This window comes from Heteronotia binoei, chromosome 10 (genome assembly GCF_032191835.1).
Source record: "Heteronotia binoei isolate CCM8104 ecotype False Entrance Well chromosome 10, APGP_CSIRO_Hbin_v1, whole genome shotgun sequence".
NCBI classification, from domain to species: Eukaryota; Metazoa; Chordata; class Lepidosauria; order Squamata; family Gekkonidae; genus Heteronotia; species Heteronotia binoei.
In genome coordinates this window covers 14,720,105-14,745,684 of record NC_083232.1, presented here as the reverse complement: position 1 = coordinate 14,745,684, position 25,580 = coordinate 14,720,105, and the positions used below count along the sequence as shown (strand labels likewise).

At 46.8% G+C, this 25,580-nt stretch overlaps 1 protein-coding gene across 1 annotated transcript in view; it reads right to left on the bottom strand.

The window, feature by feature from the left end:
• Positions 1–2,334: 2,334 nt before the first annotated feature.
• LOC132578151 (sodium channel protein type 5 subunit alpha-like) overlaps positions 2,335–25,580 on the bottom strand; it is a 431,998-nt gene continuing 408,752 nt past the window's right edge. The window contains 6 exon segments of the mRNA XM_060248007.1: positions 2,335–2,629; positions 3,275–4,503; positions 6,748–7,018; positions 8,646–8,746; positions 11,787–11,928; positions 14,908–14,961. Coding sequence (XP_060103990.1) covers positions 3,278–4,503; positions 6,748–7,018; positions 8,646–8,746; positions 11,787–11,928; positions 14,908–14,961 — 1,794 coding nt within the window. The 3' untranslated portion in view covers positions 2,335–2,629; positions 3,275–3,277.

Below are 25,580 nucleotides of genomic sequence, written 5' to 3'. Positions count from 1 at the left end.
AAAGTGAACCATAGAGAACTTTCTCTTCTAAAACTAGAGCATGGGGACACCTGAGCAAGTTGTAAAGCGATAGAGTCAGGATGAACTAAATGAAACGCTTCTTCATACGGAATGAGAAATGAAATTGTGGGATTCCTTATCCGAGGAGGTAGAGATAGAGATCTGGATGGCCGGAAGAGGGGATGAGACAGGGTCCTGAAGAGACGGTCCAGGCATCCTTTCCAGGCTCCACCCCCAAACGTCCAGGTATTTCCCAATCCAAAGCTGGTGACCCTAACCATGTATAGAAGTGTGCTGTTAATTTTGGTGAGGCAGAGAAGTTTGGGGAATGTGAAGAGTGAGCCAATCACAACAATCGTTTTCCCCCTCTAAGCGGAGTGAGCGTGAGCTAGCTCACGGTTTTTTAGCCTCCAGCTCACACATTTTTGTCTCAGCCCAGGAAAAATGGCCCCAAAGCAAACTAATGGATGCAGCAGCTCACAAGTTTAATGCCAGTAGCTCACAAAATAGAATTTTTGCTCACAAGACTCCACACCTCGGAGGGAGTATTGGCAACAACCTGTTCCCCGCACTTATTACCATTTCCAGAATGAACGGATGAGATTCCAAGGAAGCAAGAGGGGAAGATGGTCTGAAAATCAGACATCTTTGACTTCAAGAGCGGCAGCCCTCATTTTTATACACTTGTGGAGGCTTGCATGGCACTTCTTTAACTAAGGGGGAGCCTCCTGACAACACAGAAGCCTTGATTACCATCCCGTTAGCATCTCCTCTCTCCTGCTGTCAATAACAGGCCCTCTACATCAGCGAGCCAAGTCCAACTTCAGAGAAAATACTACTTGTTATGCTGATGAAGCTGAAGCAAACACTCCTTTGGCTTCAAACAAAAAACTATTAGTAAAAGCTTTTTCTCAAGTTGTTTCAATGGTATCTAGCTTCACAAACCTTTTTGGAGGGGCAGAAAGTTCACGATTTGGGGGCTTATGTTCAGGGAGGGGCCGTTACTCATGGTTAGAGCGTCTGCTTGGAACACGAAAGGCCCTAAGTTCATAAAAAACATAAGAAGTGCCCTGCTAGATCAGACCAGAAATCCATCTAGTGCAGCATCCTTCTCACAAAGTGGCCAACCAGTTCCTCTGGAGAGCCAACAGCAGGAAATAGAGGCTGAGGCCTTCCCCTGAGAAGAATATCAGGACAACCCTGCTGTATCAAAGCAGTGGTCCATCTAGTCCAGCATCTTGTCTCACACAGTGGCCAGCCAGTTCCTCTGGAGGACCAACGACAGGGCATAGTGGCTGAGGCCTTTCTCTGATAAGAACATAAGACGAGTCCAGCTGGATCAGACCTTCTAGTCCAGCATCTGTCTCACACACTGGCCAACCAGTTCTTCTGGAGGGTCAACAACAGGGCATAGAATCCAACATATTCCCCTGATGTTGCCTCCTGGTACTGGAATTTAGAAGTTTAGTGTCTCTGAATGTGGAGGATCCCCTCAGCCACTGATTCCTCCAAGAATCTATCTAACCAATCCCTAACAGTTTAAAGCAGGGCTGTTAAACATGCAGTTCGAAGGCCAAATCAGGACCACAGAGGGCTCCTATCAGGCCCCCGAGCAACTGGTTGTCATCTGCTTCCTTCTCCCTCTCTCTTGCTTCCCTCTGCATCACAGGTTGCTTTGCCAGGCTTGCTCAATCGCTCAGGAGCTACAGAGCAAAACCTCTATTTTCTCCATTGCCTGAGGCTCCTCCCTTGGGGAGGAAGAGGGAAGGGAGAGCTTGCTTTGTCAGGCTGTCTCACAATCGTACAGCAGAGCTACTGAGCCAAGCCTCTCTTCCTTCTATTGGCTGAGGCTTCTCCCTCTCCTGATCACTCGTGGAAGGAAGGAAAAAGCCAGAGCTTCCTTTACCCAGTTTGCTGGATCCCCTGGGGGAAATACAAAGAAAGCACCTTTTAAGAGCAACGAGTATTAATGTTTTAAGCATGTTTTAAGTTTTTTAAAAAAATTTTAATTGTGTTTGTCTTTGTCCTTTATAAAGTTTATCTCTCTGCTACCTAATCTTAAATAGGTACACACATGGTCTGGCCTGACATGACCTGGCCCAACAAAGTCTCATTTATGTCAGATCTGGCCCTCATAACAAATGATTTTGACGCCCTTGGTTTAAAGACTCTGGAAGTGGGTGATGTGAAACCTGAGACCCTGGAGAGCTGCTGCCAGTCTGAGTAGTCAATATTGACCTTGATGGACTACGAGTCTGATTCACTACAAAGCAGCTTCATATGTGACTTGGAGCAGTGTCCTTAAAGCCAGGAAAGTAGATTCTTGAACCGTGCTAAAAAAATAGTGCTTTTATTGGCAGGTTTACAAGCAGAATCCATTAGTGTCTAATATCCTGCAGGAGAGAACAAACAAACAAAAAAGAGAGTCTCGCTTCCTCTGATGTCACTTCTTTCCTTCTGTTTTCCTGGGGGTTCCAAGTGGGCGTCTTGGCCATAGTACAAGGTTAAGAATGTCGCTGACTTTCTAGCTTGCAGGGCAACGCACGTTCTCGGCCAGCAGCCACTTCTCCTGCCTTTTGGAAACCGCCTCGAGCTCCTACTTTATATCACGTAGAGTGTTAGCAATCATCTATCTCCGTGGAAAAAGAGACAATTATATATTTTCCCCCCTCTTTTTTGTTAAGTAAAAAAATATCAAATATAATAAATTTATGAAAGACCATTCACAACATATACATTAAGTGTTAACGTGGTTGCTACAGCAGCTACGTGATCCCCTCTCCTTTGCTCGGCCTTTCTCTCCCGGGCTTTTTTTGCAAAATGATAGAAATGCAAGGTCGTACATGGCCATAGGTAAATGCGCTAATATAAGTAAGACCTTAAAAATGAAAATATGCGGTCGGATTTTTTTTTTCTCCCCCTCCCCAGTGGATTAGATATACAGTATTTTAATTTTGTTACAGTCTAGCGCCTCCGTAATCGTACCGCTGCTATGATAGCTGCGACTTCTGGCCTGATCCCCAGTGCCAATTTCTGTGCATATATAAATATAAACATTAAGCAAAGTTCAAAAAGAGTAGGGTCAAAGGTTATAAGTATATAACGCATTGACACCCCCCACCCCCGGCATTAAGGGTTTAGCTTCCATTCTGGATTTCCTTTGCGACTAATGTTTCAAAAGGCTGCTTTGACTGTTGTGTAGGTACAGCATTACATTCTGTAAACAATATATTTTTTTAAGTGTTCTAAAAAAAAACCCCCTCAACCAACCCACCCTTTAAACCACCGACTCTTTGTCCTGCTCGGGTGACAACTGATCGTCTAGATGTTCATCGCTTTTGCTGGAGTCCGTCAGCCTTAGTTGGAAGTTGTCACTGGTGCCTCTCGTGACGCTGTCGTAGGAGGGCGGGAACGACGTGGAGGAAAGAGTCTCGGACTTGTTGATAGGCCTGCCGTAGTTTTCGCTCATCAGGAGGGCTATGAGGCCTTCCTTCTCTGGCGCGTCCTCCTCCAAGTTGCAAGCTTTTTGGCGGTATAAGAAAGAGGCCTGCTTGACTGAGCGTCGGAAGAGGTGGTTCCTATAAGCCCTCTGGATGACGACGGCGGAAACCTCTTCCTGTTTCCGCCGCAACGTGGTTGTGATTGGCTCGTAAGAAATCTTGGATGGGTTGGCGGCCATGAATTTCTCCTCCATCTGGATTTTAAGGGCATCCATCTCCCCGGATTCTCCCAGGACTCTTTTGGTAAATGCAAACAAAATGTCCAAACAGTGGATCCTGTCGCCACTCACCATGGGCAGGTCCATTGCAATGAGCTTGATTTTGTTTGGTTTCGCGATGCGCAACGGTTCTGAGAGGGCATCGGCAAAATTGGAAAGTGCATCATACTCAATAAACTGAGTGGCTTCAGGATCAAATCTTTCCCAGATTTCATAAAACATATCAAAGTCATCCTCACTTAGAGGTTCTGTGCTCTCTTCAGTGGCCACACTGAAGTTCTCCAAAATTATGGCTATGTACATGTTTACAACAATGAGAAAAGATATAATGATGTAAGTAACAAAGAATAGGATCCCCACAGCGGGGCTGCCACAGTCTCCCTTTGAGCTATTTGTATGGTTACCGTGAGGATCGCAATAGGGTGGCCCAGTGTTCAAGATGGGGTTGAGGAGGCCATCCCAGCCGGCCGATGTTGTGATCTGGAAGAGGCAAAGCATGCTGTTGGCAAATGTCTGGAAGTTGAACATGTCATCGATCCCGTGCTCTTTCTTGACGTAGGCAAAGTTGGCCATCCCGAATATGGCGTAAATGAACATGACCAAGAAAAGCATGAGGCCGATATTGAACAACGCAGGGAGGGACATCATTAAGGCAAAAAGGAGGGTTCGGATTCCTTTGGCCCCTCTGATCAGTCTCAGAATCCGACCTATTCGAGCCAAGCGGATGACTCTGAAGAGGGTAGGGGAGAAGAAGTATTTCTGAATGATGTCAGAAAGCACAGAACCTTGGGAGAGAAGAAAACAGAAATGAAAGGAACAAGAGGTGAGCATTTCATCAAGGCTTTGGTTGTTCAGTTAAAAAGGAGAAGACTGCAGATTTATACCCCACCCTTCTCTCTGAATCAGAGACTCAGAGCAGCTTACAATCTCCTTTACTTTCCTCCCCCACAACAGACACCCTGTGAGGTGGGTGGGGCTGAGAGGGTTCTCACAGAAGCTGCCCTTTCAAGGACAGCTCTGCAAGAGCTGTGGCTGACCCAAGAGCATTCCAGCAGCTGCAAGTGGAGGAGTGAGGAATCAAACCCGGTTCTCCCAGATAAGAGTCCGCACACTTAACCACTGCACCAAACTGGCTCTCCTTTACATTTCCAGTTTAAGAGCATGAGCCACTCCTGTGTGAGTTTAGCCAAGTACGTGGACCTGAAACAGCCCACAGCAGAAATCTCTTCTATTCCAGACTCCCTTGTTGGTCCTTGACACATGCATGAGGGAACATCACAGCACACCGGCCACTGCAGACCTTGAGACCAAACTCTGGCTCCCCTACCCTCATCTGACTGAGAGACGTGTGTGTTGGAGCCCTGTGGAGGGAGGAAACTGATAGCTAGACACGTGTATCTCACCACTGAGCAATGCCAATTTCATCTATCTCTGCTCCCCCACCCCGTATACAGCAGTTGGCAGGAAAAGGCTGGTAACCCAACTTTGGGAGTTTCTTTCTTTGACAAAGATGAGAAATTTCAAAATAAGTCAAAAGAGTTTTAATAAGATTGGTGAAATTTCTCACTCTTTTTTTTTTACACAGAGGACAGCAAGGCTTTGGATAAGGTTACCGTGGTTTCTTCAAGTCAAGGTAGTCCCCTGTGCAAGCACCAGTTGTTTCCAGCTCTGGGGTGACGTTGTTCTCACAAGGCCACTAAAGGAACGGTCCCCTGTGCAAGCACCAGTCGTTTTCAACTCTGGGGTGACGTTGCTTTCACAACGTTTTCACGGCAGACTTTTTACGGGGTGGTTTGCCATTGCCTTCCCCAGTCCTCTACACTTTTGCCCCAGCAAGCTGGGGACTCATTTGACCGACCTCGGAAGGATGGAAGGCTGAGTCAACCTGGAGCCGGCTACCTGAACCCAGCTTCAGCGGGGATCGAACTCAGGTTGTGAGCAGAGCTTAAGACTGCAGCACTGCAGCTTTACCACTCTGTGCCACGGCCAAACTACCGTGATTTTATGTTTTAATGTCTTTTAATGTACTGCTCTGGCGGGGAGGGTGGGATATAAATCAGTCAATCAGTCAGTCAGTCAATCAATCAAACAAACACACAAATAAATGCCTAAGAGGGGACATGATAGAAGTTTATAAAATTATGCATGGGGTGGAGAGAGTTGACAAAGAGAATCTTTCCTCCCTCTCCAAACATTCTAGAAGTCAAGGGTATCCAATTAAGCTGACGGGCAGTAGTTTCAGGATGGACAAAAGGAAATACTACTTTACACAAAGGGTGATTAAAATGTGGAATTCACTGCTGGAGGATGTAGTGATGGCCACCGGGACAAATGGCTTTAAAAACAGATTAGATAGATTCATGGAGAATAGGTCTATCAGTGGCTACTAGCCATGGTGACTGAGGGGAACCTCCACATTCAGAGGTACTAAGAATCAAGATGCAACATCAGGGGAAGTCCTTGGCCTCTGTGCCCTGTTATTAGCCATCCAGAGGAACTGGTGGCCACTGTGTGAGACAAGATGCTGGACCAGATGGACAACTGGTCTGAGCCAGCAGAGCTTTTCTTAGGTTCTTATCAAGGAAATCCTTGGCCTCTATGTCCTGCTGTTGGCCATCCAGAGGAACTGGTTGGCTACTGTGTGAGATGGACTAGATGGACAACTGGTCTGATCCAGCAGGGCTCTTCTTATGGCTGTGTTTGGTGTAAAAATTAGTCGTGTGTACATCCCAACACATCTGGGATGTGATTGCTGCTCACAACTTCCTTAAAAACTTCCAAAATGAGGACCACATTAAGAGGCAGTGAACTGCTACCTAGATGTGCCACAGGTGCATGGAAACAATCAATGCAGCAGGGTAAGAGGAGTGGTCAACAGCATGTACGGTAATCCAGGACCTTGCTTTGCGTGGGCCAGGGAAAAGCTTGCCCAATTTACCCTCTTTGGCAACCCTATAGGGTCTGTAGGAAATGTGGGCCACGTGACCTCCCCCAACCAATCACGGCTTCCAGATTTTTGTCTGACCTACCCACAATGGATAGAATCACAACAACGAAATCAAATATATTCCAGCCATTGGTGAAATAGTAGTGCCTCAGGGCCACCATTTTCAAGATACACTCCGCAGTGAAGACGGCCACAAAGATCATGTTGATGATGTACAGGATGTTGATTTTATCCTGACTTTGGTCATCCGTTTCCACCATCATGGTGACCATGTTGAGGCAGATGAGGAGCATGATGCAAATGTCGAAGGCTTGCTTTGTGACCACGTCAAAAATGAAACCCTGGCACTTGTTCTGGTGGAAAGGAAGGAAAGAGGATCGTTAGTACACCGTACACTTAGCAACTGAGTGAGGCAATGCTGAATCTTCGAAGCGCCGAATCTTCGAAGTGCCGAATCTTCGAAGTGCCGAATTTTCTTCTACTTTTGGGATGAAAGCTTTCCAGCTGCACAGAAACTTGAGGGTGGACATTTTATTTATTTATTTAAAACATTTATTAACCCTGCCTACTTTGGCCGCACAACATCCATGCAATGGATTCTATTCTGTGGTCACTAGTGTGCCCTATCCCAAACCTTCTGTCAAGTTAAATGACAAAAGGACCGTTAACTTCATTGGAGCTAGATCGCTCCCTTATTCACCAGCGTAGTGCTTTTTAAAAGATGGGGCCTTCCAACAGTAAATAGAAAGAAGAAAGGAATTGCAATCTGCAAAAAGGTTTTTTTCCCACGCCTGGCTACCCGAGATGAAATACATGAAGAAGAAGAAGAAGAAGAAGAAGAAGAAGAAGAAGAAGAAGAAGAAGAAGAAGAAGAAGAAGAAGAAGAAGAAGAAGATGATGATGATATTGGATTTATATCCCGCCCTCCACTCCGAAGAGTCTCAGAGCGGCTCACAATCTCCTTTACCTTCCTCCCCCACAACAGTCACCCTGTGAGGTGGGTGGGGCTGGAGAGGGCTCTCCCAGCAGCTGCCCTTTCAAGGACAACCTCTGCCAGAGCTACGGCTGACCCAAGGCCATTCCAGCAGGTGCAAGTGGAGGAGTGGGGAATCAAACCTGGTTCTCCCAGATAAGAGTCCGCACACTTAACCACTACACCAAACCGGCTCTCTTCATGAACACATGAAGCTGCCTTATTCTGAATCAGACCCTTGGTCCATCAAGTCAGTCTTGTCTACTCAGACTGGCAGAGGCTTTCCAAGGTCTCAGGCAGACGTCTTTCCCATCACCTACTGCCAAATCTTTTAACTGGAGATACTGAGGATTGAACCTGGGATCTTTTGCACATAAAAAAGATGCTCTGCCACTGAGCCACAACTGGTGATGCTCTCCCCTGATCTTTGAACAGGAGGCAGCAGGGTTTGAATTCAGGACTTTCTGCATGCAAATCATGCACTCTTTTTCATGGGCCCTCCCTGGTGGTCATTTTGTAGAAAAAGAGGTGCCGGAGCTTATTAGCGCAACTCATTTGCATATGCCACCCACCCCTGACATCACCGGAAGGTGCACTAAATTAGATCAGCTCAGCATCTACTTTAAAATGCTTCCTGAATTATCATGGTCATCATAAAACCTTACTCCAATCATAGTTTTAAAATTATTTTCTCCTATATGGCCATAGTGGAATGAGAAAGATTTCCATCTGTCTTCTTAATATGGTTTGGTTATTTCCCCATTTATTGTACGGGGAGGGGAGGGGAGGGAAATATTAGAACATTTGTCCAATCTTAAGAGTTCAGCAAAATTCTCACAGGGAGTCTGAACAATGGAGCCCAAAAGCAAGGGGGTTTTTTTGTTTGGGGGTGGGGAGGGAGAAGAAGCACAATAAAATTTAGAGGTTCTGGAGCTCTGCTCCTCTGAGCTCCTGCCCAAAATGAGGTGAGGGCCCTCCTAAGCCATTCAAAAACTGAGCAGTCTCACCAGCGGTCGGGGGATGGGCTTTTGGGGTTTCTTGGATCCCAGTTTTTTCATGGCGTTGTAGTATTTCTTCTGTTCCTCCGTCATAAAGATGTCTTGCCCGCCTAAGTATAGAAAGATACAGCGACTATTATTTTGGATGAAAGAACAGAACCTTTGTGCAAAGCAGCAGTAATCCAATGTATTGAAAATACCGTTCATTTTCATTGCTTTCCTTGTGTTCCTGGAAACTAAAATGGGTTATTGGAATTCTAGCAGGAGCTCCTTTGCATATTAGGCCACACCCTTCTGATGTAGCCAATCCTCCTGGAGCTGACAGTAGGCCCTGTACGAAGAGCCCTGTAAGGAATTCTAGCAGGACCTCCTTTGCATATTAGGCCACACACCTCTGATGTAGCCAATCCTCCTGGAGCTGACAGCAGGCCCTGTACTAAGAGCCCTGTAAGGAATTCTAGCAGGACCTCCTCTGCATATTAGGCCACACCCCTGATGTAGCCAATCCTCCTGGAGCTTACAGTAGGCCCTGTACGAAGAGCCCTGTAAGGAATTCTAGCAGGACCTCCTTTGCATATTAGGCCACACACCCCTGATGTAGCCAATCCTCCTGGAGCTGACAGCAGGCCCTGTACTAAGAGCCCTGTAAGGAATTCTAGCAGGACCTCCTCTGCATATTAGGCCACACCCCTGATGTAGCCAATCCTCCTGGAGCTTACAGTAGGCCCTGTACGAAGAGCCCTGTAAGGAATTCTAGCAGGACCTCCTTTGCATATTAGGCCACACACCCCTGATGTAGCCAATCCTCCTGGAGCTGACAGCAGGCCCTGTACGAAGAGCCCTGTAAGGAATTCTAGCAGGACCTCCTCTGCATATTAGGCCACACCCCTGATGTAGCCAATCCTCCTGGAGCTTACAGCAGGCCCTGTACGAAGAGCCCTGTAAGGAATTCTAGCAGGACCTCCTCTGCATATTAGGCCACACACCCCTGATGTAGCCAATCCTCCTGGAGCTTACAGCAGGCCCTGTTCGAAGAGCCCTGTAAGGAATTCTAGCAGGACCTCCTTTGCATATTAGGCCACACCCCCTGATGTAGCCAGTCCTCCTGGAGCTTACAGCAGGCCCTGTACTGAGAGCCCTGTAAGGAATTCTAGCAGGACCTCCTTTGCATATTAGGCCACGCCCCCCTGATGTAGCCAATCCTCCTGGAGCTTAGAGTAGGCCCTGTACGAAGAGCCCTGTAAGGAATTCTAGCAGGACCTCCTTTGCCTATTAGGCCACACACCCCTGATGTAGCCAATCCTCCTGGAGCTTAGAGTAGGCCCTGTACGAAGAGCCCTGTAAGGAATTCTAGCAGGACCTCCTTTGCCTATTAGGCCACACATCCCTGATGTAGCCAATCCTCCTGGAGCTCTCAGTAGGCCCTGTACGAAGAGCCCTGTAAGGAATTCTAGCAGGACCTCCTTTGCCTATTAGGCCACACATCCCTGATGTAGCCAATCCTCCTGGAGCTTACAGCAGGCCCTGTACGAAGAGCCCTGTAAGGAATTCTAGCAGGACCTCCTTTGCATATTAGGCCACACACCCCTGATGTAGCCAATCCTCCTGGAGCTTCCAGCAGGCCCTGTACTAAGAGCCCTGTAAGGAATTCTAGCAGGACCTCCTTTGCATATTAGGCCACACACCCCTGATGTAGCCAATCCTCCTGGAGCTTCCAGCAGGCCCTGTACTAAGAGCCCTGTAAGGAATTCTAGCAGGACCTCATTTGCATATTAGGCCACACACCCGTGATGTAGCCAATCCTCCTGGAGCTTACAGCAGGCCCTGTACGAAGAGCCCTGTAAGGAATTCTAGCAGGACCTCCTTTGCATATTAGGCCACACACCCCTGATGTAGCCAATCCTCCTGGAGCTTCCAGCAGGCCCTGTACTAAGAGCCCTGTAAGGAATTCTAGCAGGACCTCCTTTGCATATTAGGCCACACACCCCTGATGTAGCCAATCCTCCTGGAGCTTCCAGCAGGCCCTGTACTAAGAGCCCTGTAAGGAATTCTAGCAGGACCTCATTTGCATATTAGGCCACACACCCGTGATGTAGCCAATCCTCCTGGAGCTTACAGCAGGCCCTGTACTAAAAGCCCTGTAAGGAATTCTAGCAGGACCTCCTTTGCATATTAGGCCACACACCCCTGATGTAGCCAATCCTCCAAGTGCTTACAAAAAGAGCTCCTGCTAGAATTCCACCCCTGTTTAGAACACACAACAAAAGACTTGACTTGGTAAAGGTAATTAGGGATGGTTGAACACCTGGTGGTTCAGCTCCCATCCTGTTTACCAGTTGCAAAGAAGGAGCAGATTTTTTGGTGGATTGTTCATCTATTTGTCAGGCTGTTTGTGACTGTCTGGCAGGTTGTTTCCTTCCTCATATGGCTAATGCGTGCTCTCATACAGCTGGTTCGAGTCCTACTCTCCCTGGCCAAGCTGCTGCTGTGTTCATTTGCCAATTGCTTGACTAGGTTGCTTCCTCTCCCTGTGTTACCAGAGAGCCTGGATGTTTTTGGTTTTAATCCACAATTCTAACTGTGCAAATGAACAATAGCATTACAACAATCTATTACCAAGATCTACTAGCTTCTCTGAATTCCCAGCTTTCATTATAGAAAAACAAAGACTGTAGCCCTTTTCATTGGGGAGATGTAAAGGGAAAGATGCATCACTTATATCTCCATAACAAAAAAGAAATACTTTTTTTGCCAAGAGGGGGGCACACTGGGGATCATGTCCATCCTGCTAGCTGTGGTTAGTTTTCCACTTGTGGTCACAGTATCAGCTCCCTGTATCCTGTGCCTGGGTCATTGTTTCACTTGCTTAAAGCTGGGATGTTGTGGAGTTCTCCTAAACTATACCGCCGGTTTGTTATCAATGAATCAGAGAGCCTGTTTGCCATGAGCCAATATCATGGAAGGCTCCCCCCCTGCAGTTGTATGCACCATGAACATGGGCAGCCAATATCAAAGGCTGTATTTTTCTGATTGCATACATATGTACAGAAAGACAGATACTTCTGGCCTTGTAATCAACATGCAAATTTGTTGTACAACAATTCCATTGTGTAACAATTCCAGGCAGATGCACAGCACATGAGGCACTACTTATCTTTTTCTTTTGCTGATTAAAATTATCAATGATGACACCAATGAAGAGGTTCAGGGTGAAAAAGGAACCAAAGATGATGAAGATCACAAAATAGAGGTACATGTACACGTTATATTCCCATTTAGGCTGCTCCTCGCGCTGCGAAGACAAAAGAGAAACACATGAGACTGCTTTTGGCTGAGTCAGGCCACTGGTCCGTCCCATTGACTCTGACTAGCATTGACCCTCCAGGGTCTCAGGCACAGAAAGAACTTTCACATCACCTACTACCTGATTTTTAAAATAAAACAAACTTGCAAATGCTGGGGATTAAATCTGGGGCCTTTGGCATGCCAAACAGACGTGCTATTGTTGATCCTCGGCTTCATCCAAGAACAAAGCAAGAGAGGATGAGAAAAACTCATTGGCATTCTAAGAGAGATTTCACATGGGAGGGCTTTTCTTGTAGCAAGAGCTCCTTTGCCTATTAGGCCACACCCCCCCTGATGTAGCCAATCCTCCTGGAGCTTACAGAGCTCTCATTCCAGGGCCTACTGTATGCTCTTGGAGGACTGGCTACATCAGGGTGTGTGTGGCCTAACAGGCAAAGGAGTTCCCACTGCAAAAAAAAAAAAAGCCCTGTTGCACAGTATGTCATTGACAGTGGACACAGCTCTGCAACATTCCCTCCAGAGGTAGCCGGTGGGGGTGGGCTTGTAGAAAAAGCCCAGCAGGAACTCATTTGCAAATTAGGCCACACCCCCTGACATCACCCATTGTTCCACACAGGGCTTTTTTTTGGTAGAGAAAGCCCAGCAGCAACTCATTTGCATATTAGGCCACACCCCCTTGATGCCAAGCCAGCTGGAACTGCGTTCCTGTGCGTTCCGGCTCCAAAAAAAAGCCCTGGGGGTAGCCATTACAATTTGGTGTCTACTCCTGTTTACCTTTCCACATCTGAAAATAGCTACATTGGAAAGACAGCAAACCTCCAAAACAGACCAGGAATCAAGCCAGTTGCTGTTAGAGAAAGAAAACTCACTCTTGCCTCTGGCCAGCAGATGTTGCATTCTTTTAAAACACTGCTGCCTCAACCTAAGGCGGATGAGTAGTTTGGGATGCTCAAACACCTGCCAGTTCAGCTCACTTCCCATTTGCCAGTGATGATTAGGCAGTCAATTAACCCAGGGGCTGTTTGTAACCTGTTTGTGTGTATTCATGGGAACCAGCAACTTGGAGCCATCAGAAGCTGACTCTCAACTGATGAGGGATCAGCTTCTGATCTCCTGCTGGGTAAATGCTGCCCTGTGCCTAGCAAGTTTGGGGATGGGGCATGGGAATCACAAATGGACTACCAACTGATCACCGGGAAGTCAGGTTCCTGTGAACTCTCACCCTGAAAACTTTGTTGCCTGAGATGCAGCAAATCGAGGAGAGGGCTGACAAGGAGACCAACCGATTCCCTTTTATTTTTCCCATCCAAAGCTGTGGGCTTGGGCTGCAAAGAAAAGGAATGAAACGAGCTCTTTCTCCTCTCCTTTTCTTGCAATGCAGAGATTAAAGCATCTATCCCTGTCCAGTTTGGAGAGGGGGGAGAGAAAGGAGCTCTCCCTTTTGCAATGTAGAGTTCAAAAGCATCGCCCTTGCCCCTGCCCAGTTTGGAGTGGGGAGAGAGCATCCTTTTGCAACCCATGGAATAGGTATGTTGATTCTCATTCTCCTCTCCCCCATCTAATAGATCCAGAGGAGTTAGCCATGTTAGTCTGTTGCTGCAAAATAGTGAAGAGTCCAGTAGCGCCTTTAAGACTAACAAATAGATTGTAGCATAAGCTTTTGAGAAACACAGCTCTCTTCATCAGATGCTTCCGATAAAGAGAGCTGTGTTTCTCGAAAACTTACGATCAATTTGTCAGTCTTAAAGGTGTTCCTGGATTCTTTACTATTTCCCCCCATCGAAGAGAATTAAATGGTTAGCCCCCTCCTGGGGATGTACCTTAGGATCTTATTGTCCACTCCAACCAGATAAGGCTTTGTTATCTTAAAATTATATCAATCTACCCGCAATGCTGGCAACTTGGACAAATGCCAATTCGGCCAAGGCTCACAAAGCAACAATGAGAAAAGGTGAAAAGCAGAAAGGTAACGTTGCCTCAGTCATTCTACATACAGAGTCTGAAAGCCTCTTCTGATTCCAACCTATTCCCACTGGCTCCAATAGCTGGATAAAGGATTTTGATATATTATTAACACAAATATCCTCTTTGTGAACACCCTCTTATGTTTGACACAGATACGATGCAGCCTCCTGCTGCTGAAATTAAGCAGGTAAAGATCTCCCGCTTGGAGGACAAACAAGTCAGAAGTGAGAGAAAGAAAGACATCCCAAAGTCTTGCTGCGTTCAGTCCCACATCTGGCTTTTACAAAGGCTAAGACCCCGAATCTAATATCAAATCCAGAGGAAGTGAATGCAAATCCCGTTCATTTCAACGGTACTAAAGCAAAATTAACATCTTGGAGTGCTTTTATTCCATCCCAAAACAGAAATTTAGGTATTGGGTAGGGATGCCAGCCTCCAGGTGGGACCTGGAGATCCCCCAGAATTACAGCTCATCTCCAGACTATGGAGACCAGTTTTCCTGCAGGGAATAGCTGCTTTGGAGAGTAGACTCTAATGCATTGTACCCCACTGAGGTCCCTGTCTTCCTCAGGCTCCATCTCCAAATCTCCAGGAGTTTCCCAATATAGATCTGCCTCCCATGCCCCCCCCCATCCCCTCAGGGCCAGCCGTAGACTGTCTGGCACCCTAGGCAAGGCTAACTTCTGGTGCCTCCTGCACTGATAATGTCACTGAGTCACATGGGAAGCACCCAATTTGGTGCAAGCACCCTAGGCAATTACCTAGTTTCCTTGGGGCAGGGCTGGCCCTGCATCCCCTGTCGGTGGCCAGAGGGGATCTGGCACCCCTATCTCCCTCACTCCCCACCCCCCAAAAAACATACAACTAGCTAGCTGATCTCTAAGGTTAAAGGAGCTTATTCAGGAAAACATCATGATGGATTATGCCCACAGTTGCTTCGAAGCATAGCAGGAGAATAATGCAAAGCAGAAGATAAAAGTATCTGAATGTCACAGCCCACCTCTCGTGAATCCACTGCAGCATACATAATTTCCATCCAACCTTTGAATGTTGCCTAGGAAAAGGAAAGAAATGTATGGATAATTAGAGCAATCATAATAAGCGCTGGTTGGTAATGGTGACTTTATTACTCGGAGCCGTTATATGAAATATTATTTCTCGCTGAATAAAACCACCAAGTCACATCCCACAGATTTTTTTTCTTGTGTGAGACCATAAATGTTATTTGGATGGCTGTTTTCTTTTACGGGAGTCTCTGATTAATGCTTTCAAACAAGCTTTTAATAGATTTTGTTTTTTAAACAAAAGTTGGCGTAACGCGGGCATTTGAGAATGGTCAATTGAGCCGGTGCAAAATCCATGCTACTCTCGAAAGAAAGATATTTGTTTTTAGATCATTGCTTGAGTTGGTCTCTACCCATAGAATGCATCTCTTGGGGAAATTCACAACAATTCCAAGAATTATTTGGAGGAAAAAATGAAACCATACTCTAATTAAATATGTTAGAAGGGGGAATAAAAAAGAACTTAAATAAAAAGCCATAGTCTACCGAGGGAGATGGGCATACAAAATCTGGCTTTTGTGTGAAGCTTCTGTTCCTCGATGGGAAGCTGAGCATGCTGATCTAAAGAAGATGATGGAGAAGAGGAAGAGGATGAGATTGGATTTATACCCTACTTTTCACTACCCGAATTAGTCTCAGAGTGGCTTACAATCCCCTTCCCTTCACTGGCAGTCTTTAAGCAACAGCTGAACAAACACTTGTCACGGATACTCTAGACTGATCCTGCATTGAGCAGGAGGGGTTAGACTAGATTGTCCTGTATGGCCTCTTGCAACTCTGTAATTCTATGATTGTTTTGAATCAGTTGGAAGGGGCCACACAGGCCAATCTAGTCCAACCCCCTGCTCAATGCAAGATCAGTCTAGAGCAAGGGTGTCAAACTCATTTGTTATGAGGGCCGGATCAGACACAAATGAGACCTTGTTGGGCCAGGCCATGTCGGGCCGGGCCATGTGTGTACCTATTTAAGATTAGGTGGCAGAGATATAAACTTGATAAAGGAAACAGACAAACACAAATATATTTTTTTAAAAAAATTAAAACATGCTTAAAACATTAGAACTCATTGGTTTTAAAGATGCTTTCTTTGTATTTCTCTCATGGGATCCAGGAAACTGGGCAAAGGAAGCTCTGGCTCTTTCCTTCCTTCCACAGGGGAAGGCTCAGCCAATAGAAGGAAGAGAGGCTTGGCTCGGTAGCTCTGCTTTACAATCGAAACAGCCTGGCAAAGCAAGCTATTCCTCCCCCCCTTCCTCACCAAGGGAGGAGCCTCAGCCAATGGAGAAAATAGAGGCTTTGCTCTGTAGCTCCTGTGCGATTGAGCAAGCCTGGCAAAGCAAGCTGTGATGCAGAAGGAAGCAAGAGAGAGGGACAAGGAAGTAGAGGACAGCCAGTTGCTCGGGGGGGGGGGCTGATAGAATCCCTCCAGGGGCCTGATTCAGCCTGCAGGTTTGACACCCCTGCTCTAGAGTATCTGTGACAAATGTTTGTTCAGCAGCTCCTTAAAGACTGCCAGTAAGGGGCAGCTCACCACCTCCCACTGCGGAACAACTCTGACTGTAAAAAAAAAGTTTTCCCGAATATCTAGCCAATGTCTTCCCACCCTTAACGTAAACCATTATTGAGAGTCCTCTCCTCTGCTGCCAACGGGAACAGCTCCCTGCTCTCCTCTAAGGGACAGACCTTCGGAGACTTCAAGACAGCCATCCTGTCCCTCCTTAGCCTCTTCTCCTCCAGACTTCCCAGTGTCCAGTTAAAAGAACCAGGGAGCAAGTGATTAAACACACACACACACACAAATCTTTGGATTCCAACACTCAGGAACCCGACGCATTCATTTGACAAGATTGCTGAACCTGAGTTCATTCACACATCCAAAACAACGGGTCCTTCAGGGCTGAGCAGGGACATCGGATTCTCATCTCCATACAGATGATAATTTCTTGCCTGCGACCATTGCTCCTCTGCTCTATTCAAGACAGTGGCCCCGTGCCGCAGAGTGGTAAAGCAGCAGTACTGTGATCTGAACTCTCTGCTCACGACCTGAGTTCGATCCCAGCTGGTTCAGGTAGCCGGCCCAAGGTCGGCTCAGCCTTCCCTCCTTCCGAGGTCGGTCAAACGAGTACCCAGCTTGCTGGGGGTGTGGGGGGGGAAAGTGTAGATGACTGGGGAAGGCAATGGCAAACCACCCCGTAAAAACTCTGCCGTGAAAATGTTGTGAAAGCAACGTCACCCCAGAGCCGGAAACAACTGGTGCTTGCACAGGGGACCGTTCCTTTCCTTTTCCTAATCAAGACATTCCATTTTGCGCGGTACCTTTTCATCCTGACTCCTTTCTCTGTGACACCCAAGGGTAGAATTCTAGCAGGATCTCCTTTGCCTATTAGGCCACACACCCCTAATGTAGCCAATCCTCCAAGAGCTTACAAGGCTCTTTTTTGTAAGCTCTTGGAGGACTGGCAACATCAGGAGGTGTGGACTAATAGGCAAAGGAGATCCTGCTAGAATTCCACCCCTGATGACACCCCTCCCACTTCCAGAGTGAGATATAAGGACTCATAAGTCTCCATTCCTACTCAAAACTGAAGGGAGCCCTAACTCCTGAAAGTTCAGATCTTGGAAATCTCGTTGGTCTCTCAGGTACTACTGGACTTGATTTTAGCTGTTGTTTACTACAGAGCAACCAGCCCACCCTCCCGAAATCATACTTAAAAAGAGAGATAATAGCCCAGATGATATCGCAGCACTTTTGCTTCAGCAAATGGTCATTTCATCCTATATACTGATCATTGTACACCTGGCTTAATACCATCTCCCCCTGTTTCTCGTGGAAGGCGATACGAACCTCTTGTGGCCCATTTCTACTCAACGGCTGATTCTCCTGTCCATGGAGAGGGACGGGACAGTGGCTCAGTGGTAGAGCATCTGCTTGGGAAGCAGAAGGTCCCAGGTTCAATCCCTGGCATCTCCAAAAAAGGGTCCAGGCAAATAGGTGTGAAAAACCTCAGCTTGAGACCCTGGAGAGCCGCTGCCAGTCTGAGAAGACAATACTGACTTTGATTGACCAAAGGTCTGATTCAGTATAAGGCAGCTTCATATGTTCATATGTTCAAGGAGGCTAGAACAGGGGTTAGGGTCTGTCCGTGGGGCAGCGGCGTGTTCTCAAATTTCTGTAATATTTCCTTGCACCTCTTCCTATTGGACAAACAATTTTTGGTCTCTGCATGGCGTTTTTTATCCCTGGGGTATTACTTGGGCTAGATCCCAGCCAGGGTACAACTTGGGTCACTCAGCAAGAAAGCTCTGCTGAGTTTCACAACCGCCGTTCGCAAGCCGATTGGACGACGATAAGACGATGTCTGACAACGCAGCTGCTGAAGCACGGTTTTCTAAAAGGCCTAGCAGTAACATAATCCAAAGCCCCATCGGGCTTCTGGAATCCTTCACTAGACACTTCATCTGCAAAGAGAGGGCGGTAGCACGAAGGGGAGGAAAACAACGCTGGGAAAAGAAATTATCGGTGAATTAGTAGCCACTTACAGCCCTGATCCGGAGGTGGCGAGATCTTCAGGGGAGTGTTGGGTGATATTATCCTGCCTGGAAGAGCTCCAGCTAAAACGCCACCTACTTTGGAAACCGTCGGAGGGGACAAGATTAAACGGCCGATAAAATTCATCTGAGGGCAAGCTGGCAGCTGACGATTTGGCTGCGGCTTAGGAGGGCAAGTGCAGCAAATCTGCTCAAGGCTTAGAACCACCAAACTGTGGCTAAATAGGAATTAAAAAGGGAAGGGAAAATAATTCTGGAGACGTGCCAGAGAAAGACGATCGTTGCGGGTTGAAAGTGCAGAGGCTGGGCTTCTGCAGAAGAGGCAGTATCTGAAAACGATCCAGTATCTATTGACCCGCACAGCTGAACTTCCGTTTTCTTTTGCTACCTCTCTCAAAACCCCAGACCCTACCAGGGTTAATTATGATTGTACTAAGAGCCCTGTAAGCTCTTGGAGGATTGGCTACATCAGGGGGTGTGGTCTAACATGCAAAGGAGTTCCTGCTACAAAAAAGCCCTGCTTCTTCCTAGTCCCCGCCCCCCCCCCCCCCACTCAAATCAGGGCATCACAAGATTATCTGCATTTCTGACAATGGTATCTGTCCTAGGAACTGTCCTAAGCATGATTGGACTGTGAATAATACAAACATTCTCAGCCAAGGTAACTGAAATTCTGGAGGTGACTGCTATAAACAGAGTATATTATGTAATTTGATCCAAACTGCATACACTTATTCAGCTGCATAGATTAGCCTGCTTATCAAAGATAAGTGCTGGCAAAGCTTTTTTGTAGAAGGAACTACTTTGCCTATTAGGCCGCACTCTTTTATGTAGCCAATCCTCCAAGAGCTTACAGGGCTGTTATTACAGAGCTTACTGTAAGCTCTTGGAGGATTGGCTACATCAGGAATGTGTGGCCTAATAGGCAAAGGAGTTCCTGCTACAAAAAAAGGCTGAGTGCTGGGAATATTTCTTTGGCAGTGTACTCCTTTGTCTTGTGGTTGTGCTATATGTACTTGTACTGTATGTACTTGTGCTGTATGTACTGTACTGCTTGTACTTGTATCTGCCCTGTACTTGTGGTGGTGGAGTTTTGTTTCCTTGGCTCACAGGGGCTTTTGCTTCCCCCCATTAGGTGATCCAGCCAGGAAATTAAATAGAACGATGCCTTCCGTAAGGCTGTGCAAAAATGCACGTATGCAAAGAATGTGGATAACACAAACTTGCATATCAAATATTAAGACTGATTTAACATGAGCATTTATGATCGCTGGCTGGCTGACTGATTTGCTCACCACTTATTTATATAGTTGGTTGCTGAGCAATATGCAGCAATGCCAGGTCTGGGGGGGGGGGGGGAGAGACAGAAAGAAGGACTGCTCTCAGGCTGTGCAACAATGTACATTCCCCGTGGCACAGCACTGAACTGCACTGGAGGGATGGTGGCTTAGTGGTAGAGCATCTGCTTGGTAAACAGAAGGTCCCAGGTTCAATCCCAGGCATCTCCAAAAAGGGTCCAGGCAAGTAGGCACAAAAAACCTCAGCTTGAGACCCTGGAGTGCCGCTGCCAGTCTGAGCAGACAATACTGACTTTGATGGACCGAGGGTCTGATTCAGTAGAAGGCAGCTTCATAGGTTCGTATGTTTGAACACCTGAAACGTAACATAACAAACAGGCACCAACTGCTTATGAATGGCAAACTGGTCATCAGACAATTGGCTCCCTGTTTGCAACCTGTGAACACCTGGTAAGCCAAACTGTTTGGTGTTCGAGCATCCCGAAACCGAGTTCAACCGAGTGCAGTGGGATTTGCATCCCAATGATTAAAAGAGGAGGATGAAAAAGAGTTAGTTTTTATAACCTAGTTTTCCTCTAACCTAAAGAGTATCAAAGTGGCCTACCTTCACCTTCCTCTCCCCGCAACACACACCTTGTGAGGTAGGCGGGGCTTAGGGTTGCCAATCCCCAGGTGCGGGCAGGAGATCCCCCGGTTTGGAGGCCCTCCCCCCGCTTCAGGGTCATCAGAAAGCGGTGGGAGGGGAGGGAAATGTCTGCAGGGAACTCTGTTATTCCCTATGGAGATTTATTCCCATAGAAAATCATGGAGAATTGATCTGCAGGTATCTGGTGCTCTGGGGGGGGGGGTGTTTTTTGAGGTAGAGGCACCAAATTTTCCGTATAGCATCTAGTGCCTCTCCCCAAAATACCCCCCACGTTTCAAAAAGATTGGACCAGGGGGTCCAATTCTATGAGCCCCAAAAGAAGGTGCCGCTATCCTTCATTATTTCCTATGGAAGGAAGGAATTGAAAAGGTGTGCCGTCCCTTTAAATGTGATGGCCAGAACTCCCTTTGGAGTTCAATTATGCTTGTCACAGCCTTGATCTTGGCTCCACCCCTAATGTCTCCTGGCTCCACCAGATATTTCTTGAATTGGACTTGGCAACCCTGGTGGGGCTGAGATAATTCCGAGAGGGAACTGTGACTGCCCCAAGGTCACCCAGCAGGCCGCATGTGGTGGAGGAGTGGGGAATCAAACCCAGGTTTCCAGATTAGAGTCCACTGCTCTTAATGACTTCACCGCACTGGCTTTCAAAAAGAAAACAGAACACGCATACATACACTAACCCGGATGACCTAGACTTGCCTGATCTCACAAGACCTTGGAAGCTAAGCAGGGTTGGTCTAGGTTTGTGATTGGATGGGAGACCCCAACACAAGTTCAGTCGCTACACAAAGGCCAAAATGGCAGCCCCCTCCCCATCCATCCCTCACCTCGACACCCCCCTGTCCAGCACAAGTGACCTTTTGCAACGGGCACTGTAGTTCCTTCATTTCCACAGAGCTCTAATGGGAACACTCGTTGGTGATCTGTTGCGTGTTCCCGAAAACTCATGTGACAAATGATTGCCTTTTAGAGTAGTCTTTGCTATTTTAGGTCCACTGTCTGGCTATTACTAATTGTAAGTAGGAAAAACAAAAAGATGACGCAGTAGCTCTCAAAAATACTGCAGAGTCAAGAAAATATTTTGGTGCATTGTGACATGGATGTATGGGATGCCCTAGTAATTTGAGCATAAAGTCTGAGTTTTCCATCAATCCCCCCCCCCATTCCATTAATATAAGCTAGACTATTTCTGTCAATATTAAAAATACAGATTTTGGAGTGCAGAAATGAGAAGTCTGGCAATATTTACTCTGGCTGCACATCAACTAAGCATCTTCATCGGATACAGAAGGTTAATGTGGATCCTCTATAGGGTTCTCTGTTCTTAGGAGAGTCTCTATGCTACTCCCTTGTCAAGAGCTCTGAATTCCTATCTGGAGTCAAGATGAAACTGGGGAGTGTGACTTTCGGGGGCTGATGGAGACTTTCTGCATTACAGGCTAGGGTTGCCAACCTCCAGATGGAGGCTGGCAATTTCCCAGAATTACAGCTGGTCTCCAGACAACAGAGATCAATCCTTCTGGAGAAAATAGCTTATTTGGAGGGTAGACTCTACGGCACTGTACCCAACTGAGGTCCCTCCCAAACACTGCCCTCCACAAGCTCCAAATCTCCAGGTATTTCCCAAGGAGGAGTTGGCAACCCTAAATTTACAGGAGTGCCTATAATAAAAGGTATTTCCTGGCAACTGGGGAGGGGGGATTCGGGGAGGCCACAGTGTTATATCACACAGGAAGTGACATCATCATGCCAGCAACTCCCATGCGACACTCTAGAAAACTCTAAAGCGTCACCTAGAAGTTGGTGATGTGATGACATCACTTCCTGTGTGAGGTAGGCCATGTGGCCTAGGCTTTCTTTCTACTGGTAGGTCCCCCTGCCAGTCAGCTAATCAGTGACTGTAGGCAGGGCAGTGCCTATCAGCAGACAACCCTTGCCTCCACCAGGGGGTCCAGCAGCCCTACTCTTCTGGAACTTGCTCCTGAGGCAATTACTTCATGTCACTTTGTGCCACAGCTGATCCTTGCGGCTGTGAGGATAACATGGAGGAAGAATGACGTCGTAAGCCACTTTGGGTCCTCCTAGAGGAGAACAGAAGTATGCAAACGAATAAATCTGGAGCTCTCTCCAGTTTGGAAGATCAGAAAGGCAGTCACGCCTATTGTGGGGCAGATGGCATTACAGCATGTTAACACCCATGATTTTTTTTTGAGCAGGAATGCACAGGAACGCAGTTCCAGCTGGCTTGGTGTCAGGGGTGTGTGGCCTAATACGCAAATGAGTCCCTGCTGGGCTTTTTTCTACAAAAGAAGCCCCGGTACCGCCCATGCCCTAGGTTTCCTGGTTTTGTGTGGGGTGGGGATGAGCCAATGTTCCCCTTGTTTGCTTGTTTCTTTTTATACTCATTCACACGCTGATCAACCGTTTTGGTTCGTTATTCTTCACTTTCAGTTTTGTCGGTGCCTGTGCCATGGTATTTCTGTGCCATGGTATTTCTGTGACGCATACTGCTCGTTTTTATGTAGGGCTAATATGACATAATTAATATTTGGATAACACTTATTTCACCCTGAAGATTTTACAGGGGAATACAGACGCAAGGAAATAGAAAATGGCGTGGAATGAATCAAGAGGCTTGATTTGCACAATGGGAGAAGAGGAGGAGGAGAAGGAGGAAATTGACTCAGATTCAGAGGCTGCAGCTGGTGCAAAACACATCAGCCAGGTTGTTAATGGAGCTACCTGTCTGAGAGCACATTCAACCTGCGCTGGAAATGTTGCACTGGCTGCCTGTGGCGTTCTGGATTCGTTTCGAGGCGCCGGTTATAACATTTAAAGCCCTATATGGCCTGAGACCTGTCTATCTTCGGGACCGCCTTTTCCCATAGGTACCCCAGAGAGCACTACGTTCTGGGTCCCAAAATCTTAAGATCACCGGACCAAAAGAAGCTTGATTATCCATCACCAGAGCCGGAGCATTCTTGGTAATAGCCCCCGCTCTGTGGAATGCCCTCCCCGAAAACATCAGAGCCCTGCGGGACCTGCCACAGTTCCGCAGGGCCTGTAAGACCGAATTGTTTAAACTCGCTTTCAATAGCTAAGGGGAGGTGCCTATTATTTCATAGCACTGGCAATCTCACTGAACTGTGAGAACCGAAACTAAAAAACATTGGAATGATCAGAATATCAATGCGCATCTTGAACGTAATGAGTGTAAAATGTATGGAAATGATTTTATTGCATATCTTGTTTTAAATGTTATGTCGTTTTAACTGCTGTGAGCTGCCCTGAGCCCATTAGGGGAGGGTGGGATATAAATTTTGATAAAATAAAATAAAGAAAAGTAAAAATTGGATTTATATCCCGCCCATCACTCAGAGTCTCAGATCAATTTAGAATCTTCTTCCCTTCCTCTCCCTGCAAAAGACACCCTAACAGGGAGGTGGGGCTGAAAGAGGGGTGAGAGAATTGCTCTTGAGAGAACAGCTCTGAGAAAACTGTGGTTTGCCCAAGGCCACCAAGCTCGCTGCATGTGGAGGAGGAGTGGGGAATCAGACCTGGTTCTCCCAGATCAGAGTCTATGCTCTTAACGACTACACCAAACTGGCTGTCACCAGAAGAGAGATTTAGAGGAGAGAGAGGGATAAGAAATGAGAAATCATCCCTCGCTGGCTTTTCAGCTCCACGAACTTGTACGTTGGGTGGCAAGAAAGTGTTTCCCATCACCCTGAGGACCCCACAAAGTAACTGCCAGCAATTCTTAGAACACATTCAGACAGGTGGATTGTTTCAGCTTCTTGCTGTTGCCCCATCTCAGAGAAGGATCTCACAGGGCAATGCAAGATGCAGGGAAAAAGGAACTCAAACAATCAAGGGGGATGAAACACCTTTCCTGGAAATAAAAGCGAAAGTGTCTTGGGCTTTTAAATTTCAAGTAAAAGAAAGCCAGGGGGAATACATGACAGCAAATGTATACAATTGTACAATGCGAAGAGTGTTAAAGAGAGACAAAGACAGCTTTCTATAACAATACTAGAACTTGAGGGTCACCCAATGGAATTGACTGGCACTCAGTGGAGAAGAACAGACACTAAAAGTACTTCTTTGCACAATGAACAATAGCGAGAGTTTGGAGAGAGAACTGGGATTGCCTTAAGGTCACCTAGCAGGCTTCGTGCGGAGGAGGGGGGAATCAGTCCCGGTTCTCCAGGCTGGACTCCGCCATCCTTAACCACTACTCCATGCTGGGTCTAAAAGATCTCTCATTAATCCAACGACATGCATAATTACTGGAGTAGCACAAGAGCAAAGGGACTGAACTATGACTCAGAACCTTCCCAGTTTGAATCTCACGTCCGCCATAAACGCACCACAGATGCAAAGTCAAAGGAGAACTTAGCGTAGCTAACTGTGTAGAAGAGCAACCCATGGATTCTGTTATGAAGGATTCCATTATGAAGAATTCCATTATGAAGCTGTGAACTTTATGTCCAGAATATAGAGATGCTGAAATCTGGTTCCATTGAAGCAGACTACTAGATGACTTCTGCAACTGATGAAGAGAAATTGAAACACCACAATATCTGGAATGGGTGTTTTACTGCTGCTCATTGCTGCTTAGCTGCATTTTGTGACTTTGTATGCATTATCTGAATTGTACTGGAACTTCTGTTACTTTGTTCAGTACTCAACTTGCCTTATATGTTCACATATTTGTAAACAGTTTAAGGGTGCCTGTGAGCACTAGAAATTTAAAAATCTTTGTTGTATACTACCAACATAATTTATTGCATACTTTGCAATAGAGCATTTAAGTGGCTCAGCTGCAGTAGAAGGTGTTTGGATCTAGAACAGAGCTGCTGGTAAGGTGAGTGAGACTTGATTTGCTTTTCTAAAACTGCTGGGGAGCATTACCTAGGGTTGCTGTGGGAGGTAACTGTGGAGTGCTTGGTGCCTGCTGAAGAGCGGTTTCTGATTGCTTTTGTGTAGCCGTTGCTGAGTGAGGAGAGCTTGTTTGCCTGTGGGTAATTGCTGGCCCCACCCTCTGCCGTTGCTCTGGCTCTTGAGTCAGAGGTGGGTGGGGGCTTGAGCCTTTAATTTGCAAGGCTCATCC